The sequence below is a fragment of the Pogonomyrmex barbatus genome, unplaced genomic scaffold (assembly GCF_055798465.1).
Source record: "Pogonomyrmex barbatus isolate J1 unplaced genomic scaffold, ASM5579846v1 scaffold8, whole genome shotgun sequence".
Classification (NCBI taxonomy): Eukaryota; Metazoa; Arthropoda; class Insecta; order Hymenoptera; family Formicidae; genus Pogonomyrmex; species Pogonomyrmex barbatus.
This window is the reverse complement of record NW_028297182.1, coordinates 2,931,612-2,953,379: the sequence shown is the minus strand read 5'-3', so window position 1 is coordinate 2,953,379 and position 21,768 is coordinate 2,931,612. Positions and strand designations below refer to the sequence as shown.

The window sequence follows — 21,768 nt, the reverse complement described above, 5'->3', positions numbered from 1 at the left end:
CAATCTTGATTGCGCCAAATTAGTATGTGTCACAGACGGCGTGATGGATATTTCGACGCAGGAATTAAAGTTGTCAGGGAATCCCATGCCGCGTTATACCTACTACTCGCAGGTTCGAAGAAGCAATTAAGTAATGGAATTACCGCGCGCGCGACATAAATATGTGTATATGTAAGTGTGTGTGTCGTGCGGCGCGCGCGCGCGCGCGCGCGCGTGTGTGGTGTGTGGTGGTGAGGGTACTATCCACACTCGCACAGATAAATCATGCGTCATAAATATGCGTTACCTCGAATGCGCGAATCGGATAACAAAATAAGCGATTATATCGAAATCGATTATTTTTATTGGTGATAAAGAAGCGGTCACGCCGCTAACGCGAGACGCAGGCGATAGCCAGGAAATAGAGAAGTACGCCTAATAACATACTTCGATGCAGTTGTAAGGATAAAAAGATTAAGTAATAATGTTGACGATACGCGCGATAAAGTTCCGCGAAGAAAAAAAGTACCTCGCAATTCCGCGCAATACGCTCGTCCCGCGATTCCCTCGAACAGGTTTACGCGGCGTAAATTGCGCAGGACAGCAAATTTCAAAGGCCAACCGCGCGACGTGAAACTTTTGTTTCGAGTATTTAATCCGAGAACCTTTTAAAAACCGAGTCGCGAAAATCATAAATCGACGCTCATATACCTGGCCGGTATATAATTATGACATGTTTTATGATTCTTATCCAATTTGATAAATCCCAATATATATTGCTATTAGACTTACGATAATACTGTTAAATACATGAAAGGAATACTTTTGTAGGATTGATATAAAAAATTGGCCAGATGCAGATCTAAAGAATAATTTTCTTACTATTTTGTTTTGTTATTTCTATACGAGACGTATTTTCCATTGCATGTATTTTTTTCCTACGTCATCACGGAGATACCTGAAAGTAGTCACGCTTGCCGTCCCGTCCCGGAGTGACGGCGGAATCGTCGGAATTTCTAAGGAAGCGCGGATAAATCAGCACGTGTGAATGTGTGCGTCGAGTAAATTTCTACGGCGTACAAACTCGCGCCTCTCGTACACGCACGGTAGGAGCTAAGAAGCTGGGCGAGATGATAACCGAGAGCCATCGTCCGTTTTCGTCGGAATCCTTCTGGTCAGGATTCTTCGAGAAAAACGATAGTTTGCACCGATATTCTTGCGTTTCGAGCCTCTCTCAAATATCGAAGCTACTCAAACGCGTATCGATCTAAATTTTTTTTCATTTACATAACGGTTTTTCCATGCAAATTTCTCGAGAGTACAAATTGTAAAAACTGATAATTTAATTAATATTATATTATATGTAATTCCAATTATAATATTCTTAACATCTTATCTTTATTATTATGTTGTATATTAAGGTTTAATCAATGACAACTGCGATGCCGAGATAATTTTCTTCATTAATTAGTTATCAATCGACCCGTTTGAAATAAACAAAACAGACAGCGTTTAAACGCAATTTAATAAATTCGTCGATACGTTAAACAGACTTCTATGTGAATTTCGCACTATGTAAATTTCAACGTGTACGCGAGTTGAAACTTATTTGAACTTTGTCGGACATTTAACATTTTAGAAGCGAAAATATTCCGGAGCGAGCTGGCGTGTGACATTTACAGTTTCAACGCCACTTTTCGCCGGATATTTTTCGGCGGACGCCGCGTTCGCTTCGCGCGAAAATTGCGGTATCGAGTTCTCGGGGAGCCCACGCCCCGAGCGATCGCCGATGAAAATCGCGGATCCCGCACGCGTGCGTGCGGCGGATTCTAACGCACGCGGCGCGGTAATGCGAATATAATGACGACGTTCCGGGCGCGGGTTAACGAGCGCCGCGCCTCGTCGTCGTCGGATTCGTTTTGCGTGGCCGGCCGTGCGTCTTGTGCACGCGCGCGCGCGCGCGCTTGCGGCACGCATGCGGCGCGCGGTGCGTGGAAATTCGACGCCTCGACACGGAACTCTCTCGGTTTTATTTTATTTAATTTATTTTTTTTATACGCGCGGGACGTGACTTTTACGGCCGCGGCTGCGACACGCGCGGGATTCCTCGATGCACTTTATGACTCACGTACGGGAGATTGTGTGTAATTGCAGTTTGTAACGCTAGCGCGATTGGAAATTCTACAGCGAAGTAGCCCCGTGTATGGTTCGAGTGTAATTTACTTTTGTTACTGTGTATATATACTCTTTTTTTTTTTCTTTTTTTTTTTCGATACGACGATATCATTCGAGATACGATATATTGGGATAAAGTATAATCATTAACGTTTTCGATAAGTCAGAAAATTATTTTGTATTCTTACGATGCATTTTGCTTTTCCACCCGTAAACATATAAAAGATAATATTTGTATAAAAGATAATGTGACATCTATCATAAATCTTATTTTCTAACGTAATGGAATATGTTTCAATGAATAATTTATTCCCCGATATCGATCGATTATATCTCCTCGGCATCAAAAACGTTTCATGACTCGAAAGGCTATTTCGACCGAATCATATTTAATTCAACGCTAAGAAAAAGCCTCGTTTGCGCAAAAGTCATCAATTTTTCGCAAATATATATTTTTTTTTCTGGAAAAAAAAAGATTTTCATCATTCCACGCCTGGAAAGTCATGTGCCTGCAAAGTCGGTAGACACAGACTGTCAACTAATCGCGTTACAAATCGCGATACTATCGAGACTCAGGGGCATGCCAGCGTGTTCAGGCACTGGAGAAATGGATTCTCAAATGGATTCTCATCGAGAACGAAAATGGGCGTGAAAACAGCTGCTTAACATCAATAACAATCTACTAGATAAACATACGCTAATTAGCGTGAAACGCCAATTAGCGTTTACGATCGTTGTAAGAGCACTATTCCCGGTGGGATGGTCGCGCTCTGATTTCGCAGATGCGAAAATTCGCCGTTGAGTAACGCGAAGCCCGGCGAGAAAGTCCTCGCGAGGAACGTTTCATTTCGCGTGCTCCAGTTTGCGTTACACCCCGTATATATCACGGCGCACGTAAGATGCGCCGCCTGGCCTCGTGGCGGCGCGAGCAACGGGTCTTCCTCCTCGTAAACACTCGGAGCCGGAAATCTCGCAATAACAGCCGCATACCACGCATACCGTCGCTCAGCAAAAATTACCGAGGGCTGTCGAACGCTTTTTTTCTCTCTCCTCTTTCTCATTTCCTATACGAATCCGTGCGGGCGTATGTGCGCGCGTACGCGCACGCATCCGTCTTCATACGTGACTTTCTCGGCGTATCCATTCCGTGATTATCCGTGCCGAGGAATGAGCGACAATTTGAGAATATACAATGTATTTTGCAATCGAGTTACGAAAGAGACCCGACGTCGTGTAATCGGCGCGAGACCGGCCGTTACCAGAATCCGGCGACCGATGGATGCCTAGAGACGAATCGTTTTCACGATTCGATGCGAACGATCATGCGGAAGTGATCGTTCGCAATTAACTTTACCGGTCTACCGAGGGAAAGTTTCGGGATACGAAACGAAATTTTGCACTTTCTCCGCGATGCGTTGCGGGAATACCTCCGCGTGTACGGAACGCCTTTGGGTGTCCGATGCCGAACTTTCGATGCGAATGTTTCATTCAGGCAGACTTGCGCTTATTTGTGGATAACTTTTGGATTCCGCAAAGGGAGAAGATTCCGCACTCGAAAGATGTTATTGCTATGTATTTGTCGATATTCGATGTGAAGCTCCGCGTAAGCTTTGTACGTTGTACTCTTGAGGTTTTCTCACGTTGGCGGGGAACCATGTAGAAATTTTACGGTCTCCGATTGTGATCTTTTGCATTTGTCTAATTAACTCTTTGTCCCATTGAGAACTGATGCGAAATCTCACAGTGCTCGCGTGGAAAGTAACTCGCTCATTATTACTGTTAAACTTCATTTAACAAATTACTACGCGCACACAAGGCAAGGAAAGAGAAATAAAAGGGAACGCGGTATATGTTTAATACGTATCATAATATATATATATATATCATTTTTACGCATGCTTTACGTCCTTCTCATTATCACCGTTGTAATCGCATCAATTTTCGCATCGGGTTTCGAAAAGCACGCGCGCAACCTACAAACTCGCTTTCCGAGTCGGAATGTTAGCGGGAAAGTTCGTAGAAAATCGGAAGTATCATCGTAACCGATCGACAAGGTTAATGTTTTTTTCCTTTTGTTCGCAGGGTACTATGAGCCTAACCAAACGCATTGACGAAATCAGGTTGCTCGAATCACGTAAGAGTGCTCGACTGGCCGATCAGGACACCGATTTCGCCAGGCTCGCAGACATGGCTGGAGATCGCAAGCGAGCATCTTCCCACTCCATCGACGTGCCACACGTGATGGCGTAAGTTTTTCCTCTCTTTCCCTATTACTGTCTCTTATCTAGAATGCCTTTATGCTCGAGGCAGCAGATAAGGTCGGACGTAACTGCCATCGATTGACCATAAAATTTGTGCCGAGACAAGCAAAGTCGTCCTTTTTAACCGTCGTTGGAAAGCAAAATATAGTTTTCGAAGCGTGGCGAATCCTTACTCTCTTGACTCGATTATGCAAATTTCACGCACCTTCCTTGTGAAAGTTATTCGAGCGTTTCTCGAAGTTACGTTTCCGAAATTTTTCATTTTTCACTTCTGCAACCGTATATGTAATACTTTTGTTGCAACATATGTAGCTCGAAAATTGTAAATATATCCCAAAATAAATATATCCCCTTCTCTGAAGGAATGCGAAAAACAATTTACATGTTCGGCTTATCGATCAAGTGTAATCTTTGCTTTCAAATTATATGTTTTTATTTCTTTTTGGAATAACGTCGAACGTAAATTTCCTAGATTGACCTGCTTATCCAAGTCCTTCCCAACTTCCACAAGCGTGGCCTTCGTGAATCCGACTTATGGCAACATCCTCTCGATATTATATCGCGATGTATTTATAAAGACTCCCTTCTTCCCTGTACCGAAAATTCGTGAGTATGACTTTTATTCAGTAAATTTTCAATCTCTTAATATTAATAATTAAATTTAATAATTAATTGCCGGTTGACTTTTTTTTTATATAATTAACATAAAAAAAAAATTAAGATGAAAAAAATATAAGATGAAGAAAAAAAGTGTTAATCTAATGAAAACGTGCATTTTTTTTTTACGATAGAACTGATAGACATAAACAAATTTTTTGTCGAACGGTACGCCTGGTGTGCCTTTGCCGTCAAATGCCTTATATGTCAAAGGTATTTTAACAATCCGACATATACCGAAGGTCATTGTCAGATGCGTGTGGTGCGCTCGCAAGACCTTTGATATTGCGGGGGGGTTATTAGAATAGCCTTTCTCCATGTCAGGCTTCTTTCTCTCATCGCGTAACGGTGACAGGCACAGGTCGACAGGTGCAGGCCGACAGGTACAGATCTGCACACACTTCCCCTACGTAAAATAGAAATCTCGTATATATAGTCGTGCGTCCCGAAGATCGGCCGTGATTTGATGCTAAAGATAAAAAGCTGAGCATCCACGTGATGTATAAAGCGAAGGAACGAAGGAACGTCCGTTTGCAGATCGTTAGACCGTGAATGCACCCTCACCGGGCACCTGTCTCTCACCTTTATATCGCACGCAACTCCCCAGAACGCTTTACGCCTCACCCCCGTTGAATGTCAGTGAATATTCGCTGTAGGGATACCGTGGTAAGGAATAGTTGACGGGTATTTTAGTGGGAAAAAAAAAAAAAAAAAGAAAAAAAACGCAACAATGCCTTCGTGATTGCAATTTCCTTCTTGAAAGTCCCATTCCAATCGTACGATGCTTTGTGCGGATTAATTAAATGAATATTTATATATGTATGTGCGTGATTGTACATATTACAATTTTCTATTAAATTCTATTTTCATTGTTGTCTCTCTCTCTCTCTCTCTCTCTCTCTCTCTCTCTCAAAATATTTAAATTAATTTAGCGTTAAGAATGCTGATTAGAATATAAAATAGATATAAATTATAAAATATAATAAAACAACCTGCGAGATTGCTGCATAATTTAATTTAGTTTGATACACTGTAGTTTCATATTCATGAATGAATGGATGAGGAACGGCGTTTCCTGCTGTTGCGACAATGCTACGCGCGTTTCGATGTCGTCGGTTGAATTGTTTTTATACATTTAAATAAGAATTCATTCAAACCTCGGTCGAAATCGCCGTCGCGAGATCCGCTTACGAGATTACGCGATTGAAAAACAATGAAGTTTCTCGTTTTTTCGCCTGTTCTTGTGCCGATTATCTGTCTGGAGTCTGCGACCCCCGTGTTCCCCATCATATGAGACGAAATTTTCTTCGCTGTCTCCCTCTCTCCCTCTCCCTCATCGTTTCGCCTCTCTGAAAAGGATAGAACGGTCGTAGCCCGACGATAGGGCGACGAACTCGAGGGTTAATGACCCCCCTCCCTCCCCCTCGACTTTTCGTTCGGTATGAACGAAGGAGTTTGGTCCTTGACCGAGTACCGAGGATCTTCACGTGTGTAAGGATACACATGAAAATCCGTGTAATATCCGGTCGTGTCGACACGTGTGACTATCCGTCAGGTAGAAAAACGCCGGTGCTTTTTGGTGCATACACCTGGCTCCGGCACGACCTGCCCCACGTGAAAGGAAAGGTCGCCAAAGAGAAATCGAACGTCTCCCGAAGCCCGATGGTATCGATGATGAAAGTGCCTGCGTCAATCCGGGCTACTGTTTAGCGAGAGACCTTGTGTCGTGTCCAAGGTTTTAATGTGCCGTTAATCTGACGATCGTGACGAACATTAGGCAGATCGTTTATGGTCGAGACGACTGCTTTTGTGACTATGCCCGATGATTAATAAAATATATCTGAATACTCACGGGAGAGTGCACAGGCAATTCAATTTATTCGAGTATTCTTGGCAAAGTGACGCATAGGAGATGTGTCTTTGATAAGTTGATCGTATCGCGGATTTGTATTTTACATGGAAAACTTGATTCTCTTAGCGGAGTTTACGCGATGGCTAAAACGACGGCCTAGGGAAGTTAGAAAACCCGGTTCACGTAAGCGACTTGCGCCAAGTTATTTCTCCGTTACGCCGAGGCACCGTTTATTCTTTCTACCTTTCACACGCAATCGTGCACGCCACATGGTGCAACGTGAGTACCTGCGCGTGCGGGTTTGCGATAATTGATGCCGGCAAATTGAGTAACGAGGCGGCACTCTCTTTCCCTTCCCGTGACGTAATTCGGTGCGTTCTCCGCGAGGCGGATAATCAACGTGCCGGGGCGGATTTTTGCGCTTTTTCGACTCTCGACTCTCGCTCGACCGCTCGGTTTCGAATCGCTGACCCCGTAACGAGAACAATCGGCCTCGACGTGGGGGGGGGGGAGGGGAGGAGGGGAAATGTCTGTTCCGTAATAGCGAGTGCGTGGGTGGTGCAGTCGCCGATCTTACTCGCACCGTTTCTCCCTCGCGAGGTACGCTTTTAGCCTGTTTGCACACGTTACTTGTTCTCGCGCATCGATAAAGAGTAAAACGCGAGTATGGGGACGCGAGATGGGGATCCGCGATGGTTTGGGAGCGTACCCGGGGCGGTGAGAGAGACGCGGGACGAGACGCGAAACGCAGTCGAGGACGATAGCCGCGAACACGAATAGATACGGGATGTGGATAATCCAAAATATAACTCTCCACCGAGTGAATAACTCCCGTGGCACGTCAACGGGCGCAGTGAGTCAGTAGGTTAGCTTACGTAATTTTCGGACGGCGGTTCTCTCTCTCTTTCTCTCTCCGCGCGTCGGCGAAGAGTCGGAGGCCCCGACTTGTGGTGTCGGGAATTAGGTCGATCAATACTTACGCGGCCGCGCTATATAGGTCAGGTGCACTACCACGCTACCATCGTATGCGACGACGAGCTCTGTCCCCCTTCCCAACGCCTAGCAACCCCCCCCCCCCCCCCGCGTGCCACCCACCCCCCGGTGGCATCACGAGCCATCCACCGCCGGGACAAAACCCACCACTCCCGCTTTCAACTCAAAACTCGGCCATTCCCTACTTTCGTTTCTCTCGCGTCCCGCTCCACATACCCGCTCGCGGCGCGTTAATACGTTAATTGACTCCAATCAGCTTGGTCCAGCTGGCTCTGGCGAGAGATCGAATTGGGTGGTCGTTTATCTCGGTCGTTAGTGCCGCGGAATTCGCCGCGGAATGCGTGAGACCGTTCGTCCCCTATTCGCGCTGGCCACGATAGCAAGATCGGGGAATGCGGAAGAGAAGAAAATCGAATAAACGAGGGCATTTCTCTCGAAATCGAATGATCATCGCGACGATAGTAAAGACCGCTTTCTACAAATAAACATTTATTTTATTTTTGATTTTTTTTTTGTCAAGATAATAACGTTCTTAAAATCTGTTCTAGGCTACCACGGCGAAACGAGATGTTAATAAAGTATAAATATTTACAAAACATTCGGAATAGAAAAAGATAGAAATAAGGATGTAATATTTTTATCAAATATATCCCAAATTATCGAATTGATCGTATTAATCTACCTAAACGGCTACCTGAAAACGCGTTGAAGGCGAGAGACAAGAAGTGCATGAGTCACGTATGGCTTCGCGCGTTGTGCACTTCACGCTAAGTCGAGTTAAGCTATTTGCTCCATGACCCACAATAATCATCAAGGTGTCGAAAACGCGAATAGAGGAAGCGTTTCGCAAAGCAAGGATCGCTTCGAGCTGAACACGCGCGTACGAACGGTAAATTCGCCAGCCGATTTTGCCCGAGCCGAGAACGCGCGCATACTCGCTCCCGTATTGGGAACCTGACCTAGACCAATGGCGTTCACGGTGGCCTGCCGAAACCTCCTATGGAGGTGCGCGAGGCCGAAGATAGAAACATTAGAGGATTGTACGTAGCGGTTCGCAACCTAGACACACACCCGCCAAGGTCCCGCGCGACAAAATACACCGGCATCGGCGCGCGCGCGATCTTGACCTACACAGCGCGCGCGACATGCAGATGTCATTTCGATCATGCCGCGCGGCCTCGCGTACCAAGCGAGAGAAAAATGTAAATTACACGAGCGAGTTATGTAAACCGCGTTATATTAACGGGCGCGGCGTATCCTCCCGTTCCAAAAAAAGGATCCATAAATCTACCGCCGAAACTGGGAATTACCGGCGCGCGGCGGAACCGGTACACAGGTACACGACACGCGCACGCGTGACCCCCCCCCACACACACACACGCGCGCGCGCATCCACGTAGATCATTCCGAGGCGTGTAAGCGGTAATGTGTAGTGCCGGTCTTATCGGTGTTACACGCCGTTTCCACGCCGCACCCTCATTCATATTTCACCGTTTCGCTATCGCGTCGTGACGTCACCCATCGACCCATCGGAGACAGGTGGACGCACGATACACTTCCGGCTTGCCCAACGCGCCTAAGAAAATTTATGAATAGATGAGGAGACGCGCGCGACAGGCGTCGATGCCTCGCGATGCCTTGCGACGGGATGTTCCGGGGTGTCGGAGACGGCGGTGGTGATGTGCGACGGCGGTGGGCGGTTAAGGTGGCCAAACAAACTGTAGGTCGTGCCGGGGGGGGGGGGAGAGGAGGGGGGCCGCGGATCTAGGTCGATCGATACAGCTACGTACCTACCGGCGCACCGGATAAATGGGTCAGGTACACGGAGAGGAGGGGTACACGCGCTTCTCGTTTTCATCCCGCTCGTTCTCGTTCTCTCCGCTTCGTGTCACCGTATTACACGGCACCTTGCATTTGCGCGGTCACGACACCGGGTCGCTACTTGTTGAGGAAGGAGGAGCCGATGAAAAGGAGTGTGAGAAAAGAGAAAAAAAAAAAAGAGGGAAGAGACAAGAAAATGGATGAGGTCAGTAGAGGAGAATTTTTCCTGGCACGGCTCTCGATCCTTTTCCCACATGGCGCTCGGTCAAGGGGTAGGTTGCCGTCTAGCCTAGATCTGCCGAATCTGGGACAATGAAACGAGACCGTTACACGTGCACCAACACAGAGCTGTAACTTCAGCGTGCGCACGTCGCATGCATAGTAGTGTGAGAGAGATGCGAAGACCTTGTCCGGGGAAACTTTTCTTAGGGACCGCCGGGGCGGATAAAGCGATCTCTTGTTCGCCATTAAGTGAGTCTACTTTGAAACGAGAGGGAATACTCCTCGTTTACAATAACAGTATCTCTCGCCTAGCTCTCGCTTTGGAGTGTGTTTTCTCGCTGGCAAACTCCTTAAAGTAGAGCTTGTTCGAATTAGCGGCAGCAAACGTCGAAGGGTATTATCGAATCTTTTTGCCACCTTTGAGGAGGAGAGCATCGCGTATTGCAACGCGAATACAACGGAACGAATTATGTAAATTAACACACATCAAATATAGAGCTGCTTTCAAAAAAATTTTTATTTGCAACCTTTATTCCACGCTCGTGCATTTTCATGTATTATGCAGACGCTTATAATTGCATTCAACTTTAGCCGAGCTCTGCCTCGAAGGTTACAGTCGCTCCATATTTTTACATTATCACATTGAGCTCCTGACATTGAGCTCCTTATTATCACATCAATAACTGGTTTCCTGGAAAATTGATTATTTTCGAGGTCAGTGGTGATTAGTGTATATGTAGCTTCGTAAACGATATTTTTTACGCGTCTTTGAAAAAAAAGGGGAAATAAACAACCAGGAAAAAATTCTGTCATTTCCAATTCATCCTTTTCGCGAGGAAAAAAATGACGACGAGAGGCGCATCGTCGTCCCGGCGATGCGGGGATGGCTCGCTGGAAATTCGCGCGTTTCGAATTTACTCCCGCGAAAGGCGTCGGGCGAAGCGGCAGTTTTCCCGCGTGCCCTACGGGCGAAAATGGATTTCTAGCACAAGGACGTCGGGGCCGAGTCCTTCGAGCGTTCCCGTAACATAAAGCGGGGAATTGGGTCGTCGAGTGAGGCCGGCGAAGTTGAAATCAGGTTGGCCGGGTTGTCCTGACGCGAAATCAGGCCGCTCGATATAGGCCAGCCGGTTGCCACGTTCCCGTATCTAACGCGACTGACCCCCGCTACACGAGTCCGTAACCCGGATATCGTCGGAAACTGGATCACCCCCCCCCCCATCCGCGTACCTGCGTGCCCCCGGCGTCGTCGTGTGTGTGTGTGTGTGTGTGTGTGTGTGTGTGTGTGTGTGTGTGTGTGTGTGTGTGTGTGTGTGTGTGTGTGTGTGTGTGTCAACGTCGTCGTTTCTCCCGAGGGTGCCGCGCGTTCCCCGCCGGCCTTGCTCCCGGCGTTCTCCAGGAGGAGAGCCGCGCGTCGCGATCCATCCATCGCGCTGTCCGTCGCCACTTTCCGCGAAAGGGGGGAAGGCGTCGTTCTCCCTCACACGCGAGGGCTTAAGGAGGGCGCGGATCTTGGATCGCGTGCCCGCGCGGCATTCGCACGGTCCCGCTTCATGGCTTCTCCCATGCGAAGGAGAGACGTTGCGCGATTAACGAGAGGCGATGTTAAGCCGATGCTCCACACACGGGCGGCTTGTACGCGCGCTTTCCATCGCCGTTTCTCGTCGAGTACGAGCGATGCGGTCTCGCGCGCGCGCTGCTCATGCGAAAAATAATAATCCGTGTTAGACGGATTGAATTTTTGTTCCCGGCCGTTTTCTCCGCGAGAAGGGGAAAACGTTACTTGCAAAGCGTGTCGGATGAAAGAAAAAGAGGGGGGGGGGGAGATAGAAATGTAAAAAAAAATCAAAACAGCCGTTGGAGATAAAAATTCGTATGCTGGTCCGCGTTTATAAATAGCGCAACACCGCGTGTTCCCCCTTCTCCCGGTTTATCGCGATGTGACGTAATTATTTTCACTTTTAAGGTTCGAACGGACAGAGACAAGGCCGGCTAAGCGCATCTCTCTCGCGTCGTCAAACGACGCCACATTAATCCTTATGCGAACGACACTTAACGGCGCGAAACGAGAGAGTCCCCTCTCGCATGCACACGTGCGCGGGCACCATCGGACCGCACCGTTGGATGGTAACCTAGTTTTGCGTGCGCTGAAACATTCAGCGACCCAGTTACCCCGCGGCGGGGGATACCGCGCCGCGAATACGGATCAACAAGCTTCCCGACCTATATAACGTCCCGGATCCGCGGGCTGTATTTCCGAGCGCGAAAGCGCGCGCTCCGGCGGGATCGATCGTCCGTGCGCGTTGCATCGAACGTCGCGGCGCGCGCCATCGCCGTCCTTCCTCCTCCGTCCGTTCGTCCGTACGTCCCGTCCGTCCGTCCGTCCGTCCGTCCGTTCAATTGTCCGGCATGCATGGAAAATTACTTTATCACGCGACTTTCCACGTGAAAAATCGCGACTGACGTAAAACCGCTTCACGGAGCAATGCTTCGGATCGCTCCAAGCTCGCCGAAGTCGCGTAGTCACGGGGGAGAAAAGTCCTCGCGGGCATTCTTTTACGCGAACTCGAACTCGAAACTACGGATGTACGGATGCTCGGGAACAACGCTCGTATGTGCTGTTACGGAGAACCGTTAATAGGCTTTCTACGTTTTACGTTACGCGCGCGTTGTTTTAGAGGCGAACTCGACGACTCGCGATTCGAGAATCTCGAGTCTCTCTCTCTCTCTCTCTCTCTCTCTCTCTCTCTCTTCTTTCTCTCTCTCTCTGCGCCCGAGACAATCGATCGGGGGAAAAAGAGGAAGGAAAGAAATCGGCGGACGTGCGTTTAACGATCCATAAACCGGCCGGCCCATGTATCTGTCGCTGCGAGTAACGCGTAACTCACGCGCTCGTCCTCCAACTGATCGCGTTGCGTAACGTTATGTCACGGCGCTAATAGCACCGCGTGTGCACGTCGGCTTTGCAGACGTGTGTACCACTTTACGATTTCCATCAACGAGCTCGACGATTGACTTGTCAGAAGGTGCGATACGTATCGGCGCGACGGCGTAGCGTGGCCGCATAGCGGATAGATACGCCGTGCCACGCTACCCGTTTCCGCTAATGGCTTTATGGTCACCATGGCTTTCCTCGGGCTCTACCTGCGCGGAGTACTCACTCGAATAACGGATTTCTATCGAGGAACGCATAACTTCTCCTTTGGATTTTCTAAAGCTATCGGCATATCCGACGTTTAAAAAAGAAATTATGGAAATGAATGAAAAGCTCGCATAGACGTGTAGAGAACGATATAATACGTTTTAATGGGTAAATACCGATTATTTCTACATGAGAAATTTTTAAACTAAAAAATTTTATCTAGAATTTTATCTAGACTTTGCGTTTGACCAAACTTTGCATTGTATAGAAAAAAATCCCGATTAAAAAAATGAAATTCTCTCTAAATGAAAAAGATATTTTGACAATTTTGTTTGACAATTTTTCTGAAATTTTATTTTTAATATTTTTTAATCTTTTGCATTTCATTTTTCATTACAAAAGTTTATCGTTTTAAATGGCTTCTAGATGATTAATATTATTGTACAATATTTAACAATGCGAAGTATTATTAGTTTAGAAGTTACATTGAAAGTTTGTGCATATGATACATATTTCGATCCAAATTTTTTTAAATATAGCACAATTATGTAATCTAATATAACATTTAAATTCAGTAAGATATTGTGTCAACATAATCATATTACTAATCGTTTAAAAAAAAATTAATTTTACGTATCTAATTGTCGATTCAGAATTGTCGGGCACAAATAGATTTTCCTAGATTCGGAAAATGTGCCGCGGTTTGTGCCGCAGCGCAAGTGTAGTTACTATCGTACACCCGGTATATAACGGAACATAAAGAGCGATCGCGCTCGCTTAGTTGCTTAGTTAACTTATGGACGCGAGTATACTCGTCAAGTGGCGCTGTATTAACGATCGACAATGCAATCAAAGTGAAGGAAAGGAAAGGAAAGGAAAGGTCCTCGGCCGAAACCTCAATTCTCACGGCCCAATTTTTTTTTCCTCGCCGCCATGCACGTAATTTGCACGCGATACTCAAAGAGGAATGTCAAAAGATTGGGTCCCGGCCCACCTTGAGGCGTTTCGGCCGATTCGTAAATCTAAAGAGGCGTAATGACGAGTAAAAGAGACCGTGACGAAGCAATTTACTTTCCTCCTCGTTATTGTAAAATTCCGCGAAACGCGGCCGCGGTCGAGAGACTTCCGGTTTCGTTCGCGCCCACGAACGAGGATATATCTCGACGAGTTGGGATCTAGCTTTTTTCAGACCGTCAATTTTTTTTTTCTTTATCTATTTATACCGCGCGTTTATTAAGATATGTTTTTTTTCAATTATGTGTCGGAGTTGTTGTTGCCTAATACTTGATATTACAGCGGTAGATAATCGTGAATAATCGGTATTACATAATACAGTGACGGTGTATTCGTAACGAACCGACTGGTAGGCGTGTATAGTGTTTTATATGTTAATTTTCAATGTCGGTTCGCTGAAAGAATCCAGCGCCGTGTATACCCACGTATCCCCCTTTAAAAGAACAATTCATAAGCCGGCGATCTTGATCTTATTTTTTTTTTTTTTTTTTTTTCCGTCTGACTTCATTCATTGTCAATTTTCGGGTACGATAATAATTGCGGAAATTCCGCGCAAGAGAATGCGATGCAGCAAGAGAAAAAAAAAGGGTGGAGTGAATTTGTTGACGATTGAAATCGCATTTGAAACGCGGACATCAGTCGAGCGTGCACAGGACGCGAGCGGAGAATAGCAGGGATTAAGGGATAGATAAAAATCTCCGATTCAAGCAAGCAGTAAATGGACGAAGCTCGTTCGAAGCGAGCGGTAAACGACGCGTTTTCCGGCGGTCGCTTCTTGTTTTCAATAGACAACTCCGGGACGAATCACTTGCGGATTCTCTCTGCGCAAGAAACGTATACTACCGTCGTGTGCTGATTATCCTCGAGTCTCGATACCTCAATACGTATCATCCGTAATCCGCGTATATTTACCGGAAAACGGTAACGGTAAAGGCTTCGCCTCAAAAATAAACGCGTTTCCCCTCACGCCGATTCTACACCGTCTTCCAATTAAACTCCTTGAATTTGCCGCTTCCGCGGCAATCATGAGGCGATCATAATCTCACACAATTAGCGAGCAACGGTCGAGTGTACCGCGAATTCGAGAGATAAAAAAAAACGGGAAAGTCAGAGAAATGAAAAATGCGGCGAAGACTCGCGAGAAACTGTTGGAATTTCAAGCGGAAACGAAGCGATCGTTGTCTAATTGGCGATATTCATTTATCGCACATCTCTCTCTCTCTCTCTCTCTCTCTCTCTCTCTCTCTCTCTCTCTCTATATGTTGTTTTCGTTATTATATTTTTTTATTCTTTTTCGTTTCATGTTATTTCATTTCACTTTTTTCTCTCACAATTTACGTATTTGTTTTTATATTTTTTTTATTTTCACCGATTCAATTTTCTTTTTTATGTTCTTAGAGGGCTCGCCCTATAAAATAATAAATGCTTCATCTATCTATCTATCTATCTATCTATCTGTCTATCTATCTATCCCTCGTCTCGATAGAGACCCGAGAGGCGTTTCTGCGTTATTGCATCGGCTTGAAGGAGTAACCTTCGCCTGGCTTCTCGCCCGTTCTAAGTGGCGCGACACATATAACGGTTAGTACACGGGACAGCTGTGCAGAAGTGTGTGCTTGTTGGAAGGTGTTGCTTTCGAAATACCGGCTCCGGTACGTGCGTCATTCTCTATGCCGGCCGGCGTTCTATGTTTCACTTTCGACTCTCGAGGCACCGGGAGTGGAACGGCTGGCTTAGCGGCGGCCTTGGCTACGTCGTTGTTTTCGCACCCCCTCCCTGGACGTTCTTTGCCCTTCGCGTCGACGTAGGCTCGAGAGGGCCCGCACACCACCCTTCCTGGGAGAGCCCGCTACTTCTAGTCGCGATAATCATCTAGAAAGCCGCAGCAGCGACGAAACGCGCCGCCTTCGCGCGGAAAGATGCGCGATTCTTCTCGACGTTGGAAAAAGTTCGATTATACGAAATTTATGCGATTTATGTTAAACTCGGGGGATCCCCGAGTTAAACGTTCATTTCTACCAATACAGATTAACTTTAATCTCCGGTTTAACTTTGCCTTTCTTCCTTTTCGAATTCGAAGAATTAGAAAAAGGTTGAGAATAGATTTAAGCCGAGATTAAAGTTAATCTACATTGATAAAACCCTTCTATTCTTGCTTCTATTCTTCGTTTTTTTTTTATTTGCTATCTCGATACATTTGCGACAATTTGCGAAGAGAGAGGTTTATCTCCTCCAGAGGTTAAAATCTTTTCTCTTCCGTTAGACTTTACGTCAGCTATGAATATTATTATTGAAATAAGAAGCGATTTGCAATCCAATTTGCAATTTGCAACTCGTAAGTTTCCCCTCTTAAGATTACGACGCGTCGCGGACTCCGCGGATCTCTCGGATCTTGATTTTCCGCTTAACGTACATTTTACACTCGGTCACTCCGTCCGCTCCGTCCGGAGAAAGCACTCGTAATCGCGGAGGAAACACAAACGACGCCGACGCTGCGCGCGGGCGTCTATATGCGAATGGCACCATATTCCACGTGCAGTATTAACGCGGAAATCTATAGTCTTTCCTGGAAAAGTGACTATGTCGGCTTATAGATTCCCTGCCACCGGGTATTACGGTACGGTACACAGCCGCGCGATCTCCCCCCCCCGAAGTGAAACGGAGAGACGGAGAGAACGTATCATTTTATGCAGTTTCAGGAAAACGTAATTCCAGAAACACGGCGCGTAACTCCACGGCGTCGATTATCTTCTACGTTGTTATTCGACGAGGGGCTCTCAAGGAAATTACTTCGGGCCCGTTTCACCACAATGTACTCTGTCGCGAAAGACTTGCCGTTTAAAAGCCGCTGCCATCTCCGGCCCGAGATCGACGGCTCGGGACGTTGTAGACCTCTCTCCCTTCCCTCCTCTCCCCCTTCCCCTTCCCATCCCTCTCCGTGCCGTCTCTGTCTTCGTGGTATCGCGAGAGATTCCTAAAACTTAATTGCTTCCACTGAAAAAGCGATTGTCGAGAACGCGGCGGATGTCCGTTTTCAGAATACACGTGTGTTTCACGCTCAGAAGAGCCTGAAATATTCTCTCCTCGATTAATCGAACGTCGTCGAAAATCGGAAACTCTTTAATTGCCCCCATCGCGAAAATGGAGATTGCGTTTGAGAGTAGTAGGATGGGTAATCGTAAGTTCAATTTGAATAAGCTACGTATATGCGGCGTATACGCGGACGTACGCGTAATACGGTATATAACGCACATGAGATACTATAGTACGTGGTAATGTATATTTCAGATCCAGGAAACGACGGCCAAGCTCGAACAATGATTCCGAACGGACGTACAGCGGTTGGGGCGACAGGTTGGGGCTCTGCGGACGTGAGGGTTGTCGCGTCAACGAACGCGGTGATTGCATGGACGAATGCGCTGCCGCCCTGGTCCTTATGTCGCTCTCATGCTCACCTCACAGTCCTCACAACCCCCCGCCACTTCACTGCCAATATAATTACGGTATGGCGCCTCAGACATTTTTCTCAGACAGTTCGTACAGAGCACTTGCGGAAAATACCGGCATATGATAACTTTTTTTATTTCATCATTTGTAATTTTCTTATTTCTAATAATAATTCGCTCTACATTCATCAATCAATTTATTTCGCAAGTAACCGAGTCTTAAAAAAAAAAAAAAAAAAAAATAATAATGAAAAATAATCGAAATCGTTCAAATTAATCCGCGATGATCCCAAAATAAATTCGCTTCGCGACAGGTTCCTGGGGGAGTCGTGGAGGCGGAGGCGGCGGCATGGTCGCCGGCTCACCGGGAGTCGGCGGTATGTCAAACAGCAGCAGCAGCAGCGGGGCTTCCTGGCGAAGCGGCACCCCCAGCCCGCCTCTCAGCGAGGAGGGTGTACCGACGAGGAGCTCCCCGTGCCCGGCGGCCCCGCATCCCTCGCACAATCAACCGCATTATCCCTACAACGCGTCCGGCTCGTCGTCGAGCAGCACCCCGGGCTCGACCACGCTAGATGAGGGAATAGTGCCCGACTATATCGAGGAGCAGCATCCACGTAAGAAGGTGAGTAATCTTTTCCGGTGTTCGTTCACCTCCTCCAACGGCGCGACGACGACGTCGATAATCCCACGTTGGCGCGCGACAAGTTTCGCTGGATGCGCTAATCGGAACGAGGAAATTTCTGGAATCTCCAGAAATCCATCGAAACTTTGAAACGCGCGCTCTCCTCCGGCCGCTTAACACGTCGCCGTACCTCGGGGAAGCCTATTTACCCTCGCGATCCCGCGAAGCATTAGCGACTTCCGCCGTCTCTTTATCGCAAACCGCCGCCATGACCTTTGAAACTAGTTTTCAGAGTCGCGTGTTCGCGCTACTTTTCTCAACAGCTCGAGCCCGTCCTCGAGCTCCGTCGTCTCTAAAAGTCTTCATTGACCTTAATCTTCTCGTGAATAATACTCTCTCGCATCAACGCACGCCCAATTCAGCTTGCCAAGTCTCTCGGACGAAGACAAATGATTTTTGTGAAAATCAATTTTATTAACCGTCGCGTTTGACGTTCCGCGGCACGTCGTAGAATTTTCGTCGCGCCTTCCAATTATCCGTCGACGTTTTGAGCTTCGAAATTTTATGAATTCAACGTTTCGCGATTTGTACGTCGGTGTTTCTTACGCGTAAGCTGCCACAGCCGCGAGATTTTGACGCGCATTGATAAAAGTATATTTTTCGCATTAACGTAAAATACGATGCTTCCGTGGTGCTTACATTAACATATCATTCAAGCAACCTTCGCGATGGGGAATACAAGCTCGTCGTGATAAAAATCGTGGCCTTCGAGGCGCTGCGTCTCCATGATTAATTCTTTCCGTGTCCGCGTACGTGGTAGCTTAATTAACCGCCAACGCCTGCGCACAAATATGACAAGTCTATTGCGTAAGACGATCGGGGCGTGGGGCATCAGGGTGAGCACGTTGCACATTGCGTGTGTATAATCGTCCGATCTGGATCGAATTCCTCTCGGGATTCTCTCTCTCGTATTTCTTACACGCGGAATTGAAAGAAATTGAAGAAATAATAGCAATTTCGGCACGAATTTAAAATCCAATGAGACGAAGAATGCAATTTACGACAATCGTCGTAACCTTTTATCGCGAATAATATATATAAATATAGAGAATTTGTATCGGAAACTATTTTTGCCGATCCAATATTCCATAACATTGCCGAAATTACATTGGTTTCAAATTCCGTTTCTATCGAGCACTTAAGATTTTGATCCCTTGTTCTTATACGTTGTTTGTAGTATGATTTAAAAAAAAACCGGTTCAGTGTCACAGTGACAGAACGAAAGGTCTCTTATGGTCTCTGAAATACTGCGAAAGAATAATATTTTTGATCGATCGACACGACGAGCGAACTCGACAGCCTTAATCGACGTTGACGAGTTACGGGCGTTGTTTTCGAGATGATGGCAGACTAGTTTTCTCTTTTCGAGTGAACGAGCCAGTGAAAATTAAGTCGCTTTCGATCGTTTCGTAACGTAACGCGGCCGATTTCCATGTGACGTACCGTAGAGAGTCAAAAAGAGAACGAGCCTTGTCATCTTCGGATCAACAACTTTCATTTAAAGAGCGTTAATTTCCGCGATCTATCAAAGTAGAATTCGGATTTATCAAAAAAAAAAATTAACAAATAAAATATTTCGCGATTAATGTCTATTTCCATGAAATTTCATTTCATTCGCTCTGAATATGGATATATTTTGAATATGGATATTTCATATTTTTTTGTTAATCGGCCTCACACATTTTCCACGTAAATATTCATATCTTCTTCGACTCTTCGATTATCCCATTTAAATCAAACGACCTCAAAAATTTCCTTGAAACGGAGAAAGATGCAGAATATTTTTGTGCAACACGCGGACAGGTTATTTTACACGTTACATTACTGGCAAGTAAGTCACCAGTGCCTCGGGTGTCTCGTGGCTTTATATCGCGCCAGTTGTCGCATGCCGGCGACAACTGGCGCGATGGCAACATCGTGCGACGTCCCTGACCGGTCAGAGATGCAGGCGAAAGAGGCCTGCACGGAGACGGGTCGCAGTCGTCTTCGTCGTGGCCGTCATCGTCGTGCGTGCCAAGCCCGCGCGCATGATGATGACATAAGCCCGTGCCGGCCGAGCCAAGGATGTAAACACACGCGCGCATGCGATTTTTTGGTATTTCGTAAGACGCGGCTAACAAGACGCGGACCTTGAGGTATTATCGCCCCGCGCTAATCTTAGGTACGCCGGCAGCGCCGCGCTTTTGCTGCTTTCGGCCGGCCCGCACGAGGGAAATCGCGGCGCGGCCCTCCGCGGGGCGGCCGAATGGCCGCGATCCGCTCCCGCGTTCCGCTCCCGAAATAGCCGCTAAGATGAGCGCGTTGAGACCCTCAACCGACCGCGCCGGACTCGGACTAAACCTGCCTCTTTGCTTTATGGCTTTTTCAGATTCGAGCGAAAGTCAACCAGGACCCGATCGAGACCGAGCCGAGCACTTTCGAGAGCGAACAGGTAAGCCCGATTTCCGCCCGTTCTCCGCGTAATTGGATAGCCGCCGCGCTGCCACGCGCTCGCGGAAATCTCGCAGGTGCGAAATTGCGAGCGCGACTCCTTCTTAACCCTATAGCAGCCAGTCGAGCTATTTTCCGCGATCACGTCGAACGGGAATTGGACGGGTACTTTGCACGCGCGCGGCGTCGAGTCGCATTTCATGACGTTACATGCAACTTTACATCTTATCGCGAATTCGTAGAAAAGATATGCTTCGACAGAGAGCTTATTATATAGTATTTGCATTTTTTTGTTTACACCTTTCATCTCTTCAGCAATTCTATTCGATTATCTCCTTTCCCTCGCGGTGTACGTGGCACCTTTGCGGTCGATGTTTTTCTAACGATCTTAAAAGCGCAGCGAGGAAAGCATCTCGCGATGCAATTTGCATTCGACGTATTTTGTTGTTACTACGTCTGTTATCTGACTCGCGTTGGATGCGCGTAATACGGAGTAGAGAGAGAAAGATAAGTAATCTCGCGTGCCCATCGCAACAACAGTTATTTTTTCCTCTAAATTATCTCGAAATGTAGCAATCCATCGATATCTGAAGAGCGAGAAAGTAGGGAAGAGGAGACGGAAGAGGGGGGGGGGGGTGGGGGGGAAGAGGGAGGGAAAGACCTCCACCGATTAGAAAGCGTCAGCGGTCGACGGTCGCAAGTCACGGGTGCGACTCACGAGGAAGTCTCGTTATCGAAAAGCATGGAATCGTTGACGGGGCAAGCAGTCTCCACGTGCACAAACGCGGCTCGAGTCTACTACTATCACCACCACCACCACCATCACCACCATCACCACCACTACCACCACCACTACTACCATCACTTACCGCCACCACTGTCGCCGCCGCCGCTGCCGCCGCCGCCAGCACTACATCCCCCCCCCTCTCTCTTTCGCCATCTCTCGGATCAATATTATTCGTAACCCAGTTTACACTGAAGGTTCCTACTTTCACCGGTGGTCGCGAGCGGCCGCCGTTTAAAGTCATTCATCTCGATTCAATCGGCGTCGATGATGTCGTCAGACGAAAATATGCGCGTCATTCGCGACGCCG

At 47.1% G+C, this 21,768-nt stretch overlaps 1 protein-coding gene across 1 annotated transcript in view; it reads left to right on the top strand.

Moving 5' to 3' along the window:
• The window catches only part of Glut4EF (Glucose transporter 4 enhancer factor), an 87,388-nt gene that overhangs the window by 33,895 nt on the left and 31,725 nt on the right, over positions 1–21,768 (top strand). The window contains exons 2-5 of the mRNA XM_089084276.1: positions 4,237–4,400; positions 17,405–17,619; positions 17,877–18,184; positions 20,613–20,675. Coding sequence (XP_088940402.1) covers positions 4,237–4,400; positions 17,405–17,619; positions 17,877–18,184; positions 20,613–20,675 — 750 coding nt within the window. The remainder of the gene's footprint in view (positions 1–4,236; positions 4,401–17,404; positions 17,620–17,876; positions 18,185–20,612; positions 20,676–21,768) is intronic.